The sequence below is a fragment of the Amblyraja radiata genome, unplaced genomic scaffold (genome assembly GCF_010909765.2).
Source record: "Amblyraja radiata isolate CabotCenter1 unplaced genomic scaffold, sAmbRad1.1.pri S121, whole genome shotgun sequence".
Classification (NCBI taxonomy): domain Eukaryota; kingdom Metazoa; phylum Chordata; class Chondrichthyes; order Rajiformes; family Rajidae; genus Amblyraja; species Amblyraja radiata.
Window position 1 is genome coordinate 174,880 of NW_022630107.1, and position 10,627 is coordinate 185,506.

At 57.8% G+C, this 10,627-nt stretch overlaps 1 protein-coding gene and 1 pseudogene across 1 annotated transcript; one reads left to right on the plus strand and one right to left on the minus strand.

The window, feature by feature from the left end:
- Positions 1 to 1,047: 1,047 nt before the first annotated feature.
- LOC116969203 (zinc finger protein 239-like) lies at positions 1,048 to 1,998 on the minus strand (the record flags this gene model as incomplete). The annotated part of the gene is made up of 2 exons (XM_033016113.1): positions 1,770 to 1,998; positions 1,048 to 1,433 (listed from the first exon to the last, which is right to left on the minus strand). Coding segments are annotated over exons 1-2 (522 nt in total), but the record flags the coding sequence as incomplete, so codon positions are not given.
- A 6,168-nt stretch (positions 1,999 to 8,166) lies between these two features.
- LOC116969198 lies at positions 8,167 to 10,350 on the plus strand (annotated as a pseudogene).
- Positions 10,351 to 10,627: the final 277 nt, after the last annotated feature.

The following is a 10,627-nucleotide window of genomic DNA, read 5'->3' on the forward strand; positions in this document are numbered from 1 at the left end:
GCGCAAGCATCGGGCCCTGTATAAGTCATCCAGGGAGGGCAGTTGAGCGTTTGTGATGCTCTGTGCAGTTTTAATAACTCTCTGCAGCGCCCTCCTCTCAGCCACAGTGCAGCTAGCAAACCACACCAGGATGCCATAGGAGAGGATACTTTCCACGGCGCACCGGTCGAAGGACAGCAGCAGCGGCTGTGAAACGTTTACTCTCCTTAGAGACCTCTGGAAATACAGCCTATACTCTAAACACCAAACTAAACCAAATACAACTTCTGACAGTGTTATAGCCTCTTCAAAGCAAACAAAGCTATGCCTATTTACATCAACATCTCCATGTTATAATAAGCCATCTGTTCTCCTATGTGTGTGTGTTCCTTATGCCTTTGTGGGCAATGTATTTTTGAAAACCTCAGCTCCAAACCCTTCTCTTGCAATTTAACATAAGTTCCTCACAAAGAAGTTACCACTTAAGCAATTTTATTGTATAATATTTCCTCACTGGTTTACAAAAAAGGACACAAAATGCTACTGTAACTCAGAGGGACAGGCAGCATCTCTGGAGAGAAGGACTCAGTGACATTTTGGGTCGAGACTGAGGAGGGTCTCGACCAGAAATGTTACCCATTCCTTCCAGGATTTGGTGTCTACCTAAACAGCGCCTATCTGTCCACGTGGCGGTGTGCCAGCAGGCTGGAGGAGCGGGCAAAGGCATTGCCACAGAGCGGGCAGGTGAAGGGGCGCTGGCCGGTGTGGACTCGCCGGTGCTCCAGCAGGTGGTCAAGGCGGGTGAAGTCCTTACCACAGGACGGGCAGGGGAAGGGACGCTCCCCGCTGTGGGTACGCCGGTGCTGCCACAGGCTGGACATGCGGGTGAAACCCTTGCCACACTCAGCGCACACAAAGGTGGGACAGCAGGCTGGAGGGGCGGGTGAAGCCCTTGCCGCATTGGGCGCAGGTGTAGGGGCGCTCGCCCGTGTGGGTGCGCTGGTGCTCCAACAGGCTGCCGGATTTGGTGAAGCCCTTGCCGCACTGGGCACAGGTGTAGGGGCGCTCGCCGGTGTGGGTGCGCTGGTGCACCAGCAGGCTGTCGAATGTGGTGAAGCCCTTGCCACACTGGGCGCAGGTGTAGGGGTGCTCATCGGTGTGGGTGCGCTGGTGAACCAGCAGGTTGCTGGACTGGGAGAAGCCCTTGCCGCACTGGACACAGGTGTAGGGGCGCTCGCCGGTGTGGGTGCGCTGGTGGCCCACCAGGGTGCTGGACTGAGCAAAGCCCTTGCCGCACGTGGTACAGGTGTAGGGACGCTCGCCGGTGTGGGTGCGCTGGTGTACCAGCAGTTGCCTGGATTCGATGAAATCCCTGCCACACTGGGTACAGGTGTAGGGGCGCTCGCCGGTGTGGGTGCGCTGGTGCTTCACCAGGGTGCTGGACTGGGTGAAGCCCTTGCCGCACTCGGTACAGGTGAAGGGACGATCGCCGGTGTGGGTGCGCTGGTGATTCTGCAGGCCGCTGAACTGGGTGAAGCCCTTGCCGCAGTCGCTGCAGGTGAAGGGCCGTTCCCCGGTATGGAACCGCCTGTGCACCTTCAGGTCCTTGGACGACTTGAAGCCTTTGCCGCAGTCGGAGCAGGTGAAGGGCCGCTCACTGCTGTGCACCCGCTGGTGGTTCCGCAGTCCCGACAACCTGGTAAAGCTCTTGCTGCATGTGGAGCAGCCATAGGGCCTCTCGCCCGTGTGCAATAGCCGGTGGGCCTCCAGGACATTCGCCGTCTTGAAACTCTTGCCGCACTCCGAGCAGTCGAAGGGGCGGTCTCCCGTGTGCACCCGCCGGTGGATGTCCAGCTGGCTCGGGCTCCAGCAGGCCGTGCCACATACATCGCACTTATAACGCTTCTCCTTGTTGTGCCCCGTCATGTGGTCCTCCACCGAAGCTCAGTCCCTCGAAGCTCAGCCCGCACACCGAGCAGATGGGGGGCTCATTGGCACCCTGGTCACCCCCTATGGCCGCTCACAGTCCCCGTCTCTCCGTCCACAGCAACGGCTCCTAAAACCTGCAGGAGGGGAACACAGAGGGTCAACAGCCTGGCAAACAGGGCATTACTAACAAGTGAACATTACTAGTGCTTGAAGTGCTTGAGTGGGATGTATAGCTGAGTGGTAGAGTATTTGACTGCAGATCAGGAGGTCCCTAGTTCAAATCCAGGTTGCTCCTCAAATTACCTCATTTAGTGAAGAAAGCAAATGGTATGGTAGCATTCATAGCAAAAGAATTTGAGTATAAGAGCAGGGAGGTTCTACTGCAGTTGTACAGGGTCTTGGAGAGACCACACCTAGAGTATTGCGTACAGTTTTGGTCTCCTAATCTGAGGAAAGACATTCTTGCCATAGAGGGAGTACAGAGTACAGAGTTTAAGGATAGGGGGGAAATCTTTTAGGACCGAGATGAGAAAATCATTTTTTACACAGAGAGTGATGAATCTGTGGAATTCTCTGCCAGAGAAGGTAGTTGAGGCCAGTTCATTGGCTATATTTAAGAGTGGCCCTTGTGGCTAAAGGGATCAGGGGGTATGCAGAGAAGGCAGGAATGGGATACTGAGTTGGATGATCAGCCATGATCATATTGAATGGCGGTGCAGGCTCGAAGGGCCGAATGGCCTACTCCTGCACCTATTTTCCATGTTTCTAAGTTGAAGGGGTGGGGGGGGGGTGTGGAGTGGGGGGATTGGGAGGTGAGTGGGGGGGGATGGGGGAGTTAGAGGGGTGATAGGAGGGGAGAGGTGGTGAGGAGGCAAGGGCGGCAATGGGGGCGGGGATGAACACGGTGGAAGTGAGGGGAGGGGAGAAGGGACGGGTTATTGTGAGGGGCGCGGGGGCGGTGTGTGTGTGAGGCGAGAGGAGGGGATGAGGAGGCAAGTGGGAGAGCGGGAGGCGCGCTGACCTGGGGGGTGCCGAGCATCCGGGCACTGAGTCTCCCCGCCCGCACGTCTCCCCGCCCAGCGCGGTGAGGTCTGCCGCACACACGCACGCACCACCGTTGCACTGATGTCACCCTGACAGCAAAATAATTTGAGTATAGGAGCAGGGAGGTTCTATTGCAGTTGTACAGGGTCTTGGTGAGACCACACCTGGAGTATTGCGTACAGTTTTGGTCTCCTAATCTGAGGAAAGACATTCTTGCCATCGAGGGAGTACAGAGAAGGTTCACCAGACAGATTCCTGGGATGTCAGGACTTTCATATGAAGAAAGACTGGATAGACTCGGCTTGTACTCATTAGATTTTAGAAGTTTGAGGGGGGATCTTATAGAAACTTACAAAATTCTTAAGGGGTTGGACAGGCTAGATGCAGGAAGATTGTTCCCGATGTTGTGGGTCCAGAACAAGGAGTCACAGTTTAAGGATAAGGGGACATCTTTTAGGACCTAGATGAGGAAAACATTTTTCACACAGAGTGTGGTGAATCTGTGTAATTCTCTGCCACAGAATGTAGTTGAGGTCAGTTCATTTTAGAGGGAGTTAGATGTGGCCCTTGTGGCTAAAGGGGCTATGGAGAGAAGGCAGGTACAGGATACTGAGTTGGATGATCAGTCATGATCATATTGAAAGGCAGTGCAGGCTCGAAGGGCCGAATGGCCTCTACTCCTGCACCTATTTTCTATGTTTCTACCCCTAATTCGAGGGGGACAGCCGGCACCGCCCCGCCGGGGATTGCTGCTGAGTCACGTAGGGGGGTACGAGTGGGTGGGGGGTGGGGGGGTGATGGGGCGCCGAACATTCGTGAACCGCTCGCACCGCACCGTAACGTCAGCCGCACGCACGGACGGCCTGTACAATCGGCGCCCTAGCGTCACTGCCCATCTGAGGGCGACTGTCGGCCCCATCCCCTGCCATTGTACAGTCATGTGGGGGGCGGCATGCATCATGTAGAGAAGGTCACACAGTGCTAGAGTCACTCAGCGGGTCGGGCAACTTCTGTGTAGAGAAGGAAACCGTGACGTTTTAGGGCAAGACCCTTCTTCAGTGATGGGAGGTAGAGAGATAAGGAAGTGTAAGGAGTGAAAACAGCATTGGAGTTCAAGGAAAATGTGGAATATATCATTGTTAGGTGGATAAAAACGCTGGAGAAACTCAGCGGGTGCAGCAGCATCTATTGAGCAAAGGAAATAGGCAACGTTTCGGGACGAAACCCTTCTTCAGACTGATGGGGTCATTGTCATTGGGACGACAGATGGCACAATGGGCTAAGTGTTCGGCTGGCGATCGGAAGGTAGCCGGTTCGAATCCCGCTTGGAGTGCATACTCTCGTTGTGTCCTTGGGCAAGACACTTCACCCACCTTTGCCTGTGTGTGAATGTGTGTGAGTGATTGGTGGTGGTCGGAGGGGCCGTAGGCGCAGATTGGCAGCCACGCTTCCGTCAGTCTGCCCCAGGGCAGCTGTGGCTACAGAAGTAGCTCACCACCACCGAGTATGACTGAGGAATGAATGAATAATGCGATGTAAAGCGCCTTGAGTATTAGAAAGGCGCTATATAAATCCCATCCATTATTATTATTATTATTATTGTTAGTTGGAAGAAGGTAACATAGACAATAGGTGCAGAGGAGGCCATTCAGCCCTTCATGCCAGCACCGCCATTCAATGTGATCATGGCTGATCATCCATAATCAGTACCCCATTCTTACTTTCTCCCCATATCCCTTGATTCCTTTACCCTAAGAGCTAAATCTAACTGGATCTTGTACATCCCGCAGATAGAGAGATAGATAGAGAGATATAGGGATAGAGAGAGCGAGAGAGAGAGAGAAAGAGAGAGAGTGGGAGTGGGAGAGGGCGAGAGAGATTATATATATAGAAGAATATACAGAGAGATAGAAATTGAGAGATAGAGGGAGAGATAAACAGAGAGAGAGAAATTGAGAGAGAGATGGAGGTAGATAGAAAGACAGAGATAAATAGATTTAGAGACAGAAAGCGATAGATCGGGAGAGAGAGAGAGAGAGAGAGAGAGAGAGAGAGAGAGAAGGCGAGAGAGAGAGATGTCTGTGTACATTATCCCACAGTCGTTGTTTACTATTTGACAGTAGATAGAGAGATGGAGAGATGGGGGGGGGAGCCCTGACCCCGCGGGGGTGGAGGCGGGAAGAGCCAATAAACCCTGTAAACCGGCAGTAAAATGCTCCACAGCCGCCTGTGTCCCGGGGGGGGGGGAGGAGGTGGAATCACGTGTGGACGGGGTTTGGAGCCAAGATCTTTTATTTAAAGCGAGTTGTGAGGGTTTGTTGGGCCGCGGAGGGGAGCGACTTCCGGTGGAGGCGTCATCCTCCCCCTAGCAACGGGGCCCGGACCCCGGGTAGTGAGGGAGAGGGAGATTAGAAACGCTTCACCGGCGGCGGAGGGAGAGAGAGTGAGAGTGGAGGAGGGGTTGTACTCACGGCTCATCCCGCCCGGCCCGGCCCGGCCCTGACCGCCCGTTGCCCCGCAGACAGAGGGAGGGGCCTCAGCCCGGAAATGACCTCACGGCCCCGGCCCGTTGCCCCGCAGACAGAGGGAGGGGCATCAGCCCGGAAATGACCTCACGGCCCCGGCCCGTTGCCCGCAGACTAGAGGGAGGGCCTCAGCCGGAAATGACCTCACGGCCCCGGCCCGTTGCCCCGCAGACAGAGAGGGATCGGCCCTGAAATGACCTCACGCCCGGGCCATTGCCCGCAGGCTAGAGGGAGGGGCCCTCAGCCCGGAAATGGAGCCGACCCGCACTGCACCAATGATCCTACAATAAAGCGCTGGAGGATCTTGATTACTGGACGGTGAGAGAGAAGAGAGAGAGAACGGGGCGAGAGATTAAAGGTGAGAGAGAGAGAAGGGGAGAGAGAGAGTGGGGAGCGAGGAGAGGGAGAAGGGGAGAGAGAGGGAAGGGGAGAGAGAGAAGGGGAGAGAGAGAGTGAGAGAGAGAAGGGGAGAGAGAGAGTAGGGGAGAGGCAGAGAGAGATATGGGCGGAAGAGAGAGAGAGAGAAAGAGAGGGGGAGAGGGATAGAGAGTGCGAGGAGGGAGAGAGGGAGAGAACAAGAGAGAGAGGGTGGTGAGGGAGAGGGAGAGAGAAGGGGAGAGAGAGGTGAGAGGGAGAGAGAATGGGATAGAGAGAGAGAGAAAGGAAGAGAACAAGAGAGGGTGAGAGAGGGGGTGGGGAGAGATGTGAGGTGAGGAGGAGGGGAGAGAGAGCCAGAGATAGGGCGGGGCAGCACAGAGAGGGAGGGAGTGAGAGAGAGGGAGGTAGAGAGCGAGAGACAGAGGGAGTGAGGGAGAGAGAGAACAACATGGGGGGAGAAAAAGAGCTGAGGGAGGGAGGGAGTGTGAGGAGGGAGAGGGGGAGAGAGAGACAGAGACACAGAGAGAGAGAGGGAGAGGGAGACAGGAAGGGAGAGGGAGATAGAGAGACAGGGAGTGGGGAGAGGGATTGAGTAGAGAGAGAGGGAGAGAGGAGCAGTTAGATAAATTGAGGGGTGGAGAGAGAAGGGAGTGAGTGGGAGAGGGGGGAGGGGAGGAGAGAGAGAGTTCGGAGGGGAGAGGAAGAGAGATATCTGAGCGGTGGGAGGCTGAGAGGGGCAGGAATAAGGGGAGAGGTTCAGAGAGAGAGAGTAGACAGTACGGGGGAGGGAGGGGGCAAGAGTCTGGGGGTGGAAAAGGGGTGAAGTGAGTAGCGGGGGGAAGTAGATAGATATATAGATAAATACTTTATTAATCCCCTTATTCAGGGGAAATTCTGATGTCCTTGCAGCACACTAGTAAAAATACAACACAGTATTCATAAAGAAATTCAACATCAAAACATCCCCCCACAGTGATTCCCACTGTGGGGGAAGGCACAAAGTCCAGGCCCCATCCTCTTGTCCACCCATAGTCGGGCCTATTGAGGCCTCCACAGTCACCGCCACGGAGCCCGATGTTCTCGCCGGGTAATGGTACTCCGGCGTCGGGAGAAGCCCCAGCAGCTTGGGGTGCCAGGAACGGCCGCCTTCCCACCGGAGCCTGTGGCTTCCAAGCCAACAGACCACGCCAGACGGAGCTCCACACACTGGTGATCTCGGCGAGATGTAAGTTCAAACGTCGCAGCTGGCCGCTCCGCAGAACCGCGGCTCCACGATGTTTTCATCGGCGGTACCAAGCATACTGGAGTCCCAGCGCGGCGACCCAGGAAAGGCATCGCCCGCTCCGCAATAGCGCTCCAGCGCTGCACTGCCGCCAAAGCCGATGTTCTGCGCCGCCGCCGCCAAAGCCGATGTTCTGGCCAGGTCCCCTCAGGGAAACGTCGCTCCAGGACCCGCTGGTAGGCCGCTAGGACAGGTCGAAGACGCTGCTCGGAGGAAGGCAACCCCTCCGACCAGGTAGGGACTTAGAAAAGCAGTTTCCCCCTTCCCCCCCCACCACCCCCCACACAAAAGATTTAGACCCCCTGACTGTACACTTAACGAACTAAAAATAATAAAAAAGAAGGGGAAAAAACGGACAGCTGCAGGACAGGCAGCCGTTCAGGACAGCGCCTCCTCCGGATTGTAACTCAGCGGGTCAGGCAGCATCTGTGGAGAAGATAGACACAAAGTGTTGGAGTAACTCAGCAGGTCAGGCAGCATCTGTGGAGAGAAGGCATGGGTGGCATTTTGGGTCGACACCCTTCTTTGGTTTAGTTTAGTTTAGAGATGCAGCGCGGAAACAACAGGTCTTTCGGCCCACGGAGCCCGTGCCGACCAGCGATCACCCCGTACACTAGCACTATCCCACGCACATTAGGGACAATTTAGCTATTTTGCGGAGGCCGATTAATCTACAACCCTTAACGTCTTTGAAATGTTGGAGGAATCCGGAGCAGCCGGAGTAAAAACCCACGCAGGGCATGGGGAGAACGTACAATCTCCGCACAAACAGCACCCGTAGTCAGGATCGGCCCCGGGTCTCTGGCGGTGAGGCAGCAACTGTACCGGTGCGCCAGTGTGCCGCGCAGAATTATATAACGGTTTCCTCCGCCATAAACACACTCAATATGTGCTTGTAATGTCCTGTTTGCCAGCTTGTTGACCCTCTGTGTTCCCCTCCTGCAGGGTTTAGGAGCTGTTGCTGTGGACGGAGAGACGGGGACGTGAGCAGCCATTGAGGGCGTCCAGGGTGCCGGTGAGCCTCCCATCTGCTTGGTGTGCGGGCTGAGCTTCGAGGGGCTGAGCTTCGGTGGAGGACCACATGACGGGGCACAACAAGGAGAAGCGTTATGAGTGCGACGTATGTGGCACGGCCTGCCAGAGCCCGAGCAAGCTGGAGACCCACCGGCGGGTTCACGGGCGAGAGGCCCTATGGCTGCTCCACATGCGGCAAGAGCTTTACCCAGCTGTCGGGGCTGTGGGGACACCGGCGGGTGCACAGCAGTGAGGGCCCCTTCACCTGCTCCGACTGCGGAAAGAGCTTCAAGTCGTCCATGGAACTAAAGGTGCACAGGCGGTTGCACATCGGGGAGCGGCCGTTCACCTGCTCCGACTGCGGCAAGAGCTTCAAGTCGTCCACGGAACTAAAGGTGCACAGGCGGTTGCACACCGGGGAGCGCCCCTACACCTGTGCCCAGTGCGGCAAGGGCTTCATCAGCTCCAGCAGCCTGCTGATGCACCAGCGCACCCACACCGGCGAGCGCCCCTACACCTGTGCCCAGTGCGGCAAGGGCTTCACTCAGTCTCATCACCTGCAGAAGCACCAGCGCACCCACACCGGCGAGCGCCCCTACACCTGTGCCCAGTGCGGCAAGGGCTTCACCCAGTCCCTCAGCCTGCTGAAGCACCAGCGCACCCACACCGGCGAGCGCCCCTACTCCTGTGCCCAGTGCGGCAAGGGCTTCACTCAGTCTCATCACCTGCAGAAGCACCAGCGCACCCACACTGGCGAGCGCCCCTACACCTGCGCCCAGTGTGGCAAGGGCTTCACCCACTCCAGCACCATGCAGGTGCACCAGCGCACCCACACCGGGGAGCGCCCCTTCATCTGCGCCCAGTGCGGCAAGGGCTTCACTCAGTCTCCTCACCTGCAGAAGCACCAGCGCACCCACACTGGCGAGCGCCCCTACACCTGCGCCCAGTGTGGCAAGGGCTTCACCCACTCCAGCACCATGCAGGTGCACCAGCGCACCCACACCGCGGAGCGCCCCTTCATCTGCGCCCAGTGCGGCAAGGGCTTTACTCAGTCTCCTCACCTGCAGAAGCACCAGCGCACCCACACTGGCGAGCGCCCCTACACCTGCGCCCAGTGTGGCAAGGGCTTCACCCACTCCAGCACCATGCAGGTGCACCAGCGCACCCACACCGCGGAGCGCCCCTTCATCTGCGCCCAGTGCAGCAAGGGCTTCACTCAGTCTCCTCACCTGCAGAAGCACCAGCGCACCCACACTGGCGAGCGCCCCTACACCTGCGCCCAGTGTGGCAAGGGCTTCACCCACTCCAGCACCATGCAGGTGCACCAGCGCACCCACACCGCGGAGCGCCCCTTCATCTGCGCCCAGTGCGGCAAGGGCTTCACTCAGTCTCCTCACCTGCAGAAGCACCAGCGCACCCACACTGGCGAGCGCCCCTACACCTGCGCCCAGTGTGGCAAGGGCTTCACCCACTCCAGCACCATGCAGGTGCACCAGCGCACCCACACCGCGGAGCGCCCCTTCATCTGCGCCCAGTGCGGCAAGGGCTTCACTCAGTCTCCTCACCTGCAGAAGCACCAGCGCACCCACACTGGCGAGCGCCCCTACACCTGCGCCCAGTGTGGCAAGGGCTTCACCCACTCCAGCACCATGCAGGTGCACCAGCGCACCCACACCGCGGAGCGCCCCTTCATCTGCGCCCAGTGCGGCAAGGGCTTCACTCAGTCTCCTCACCTGCAGAAGCACCAGCGTACCCACTCCGGCGAGCGCCCCTACACCTGCGCCCAGTGGGGCAAGAGCTTGGCCCGTTCCTCCAAGCTGCTGTCTCACGAGCGGGTGCATGCCGGCGACCGTCCCGTCCCCAGCCCGGTGTGTGGAGAGCACTTTGCCCAGGCCTCCCATGCCCTGTCTCACCAGCACGTGCACACCAGTGGCCCGCCCTACGACTGCCCGTACTGTGGTGAGTCGTTTGACAGCTCGCGGGGGTTGCGGCAACACCGGCGGGGCCATGTCGGCGAGCAGCTGCTCCCACTGTGACAAGGGAGCATGGGGGCTGCGGGAGCACCAGCGGTTACACACCGGAGATAAACCGTTTGTGTGCGCTGAGTGTGGCAAGAGTTTCACCCGCATGTCCAGCCTGTGGCAGCACCGGCGTACCCACAGCGGTGAGCGTCCCTTCCCCTGCCCATCCTGTGGTAAGGGCTTCACCCGCCTTGACCACCTGCTGGAGCACCGGCGAGTCCACATCGGCCAACACCCCTTCACCTGCCCGCTCTGTGGCAAGGCCTTTGCCCACTCCTCCAGCCTGCCGGCACACCGCCATGTGGATAGATAGGCGCTGTTTAGGTAAACACAAAATGCTGGAAGGAATGGGTAACGTTTCTGGCCGAGACCCTCCTCAGTCTCGACCCGAAATGTCACCCAGTCCTTCTCTCCAGAGATGCTGCCTGTCCCGCTGAGTTACTCCAGTGTTTTGT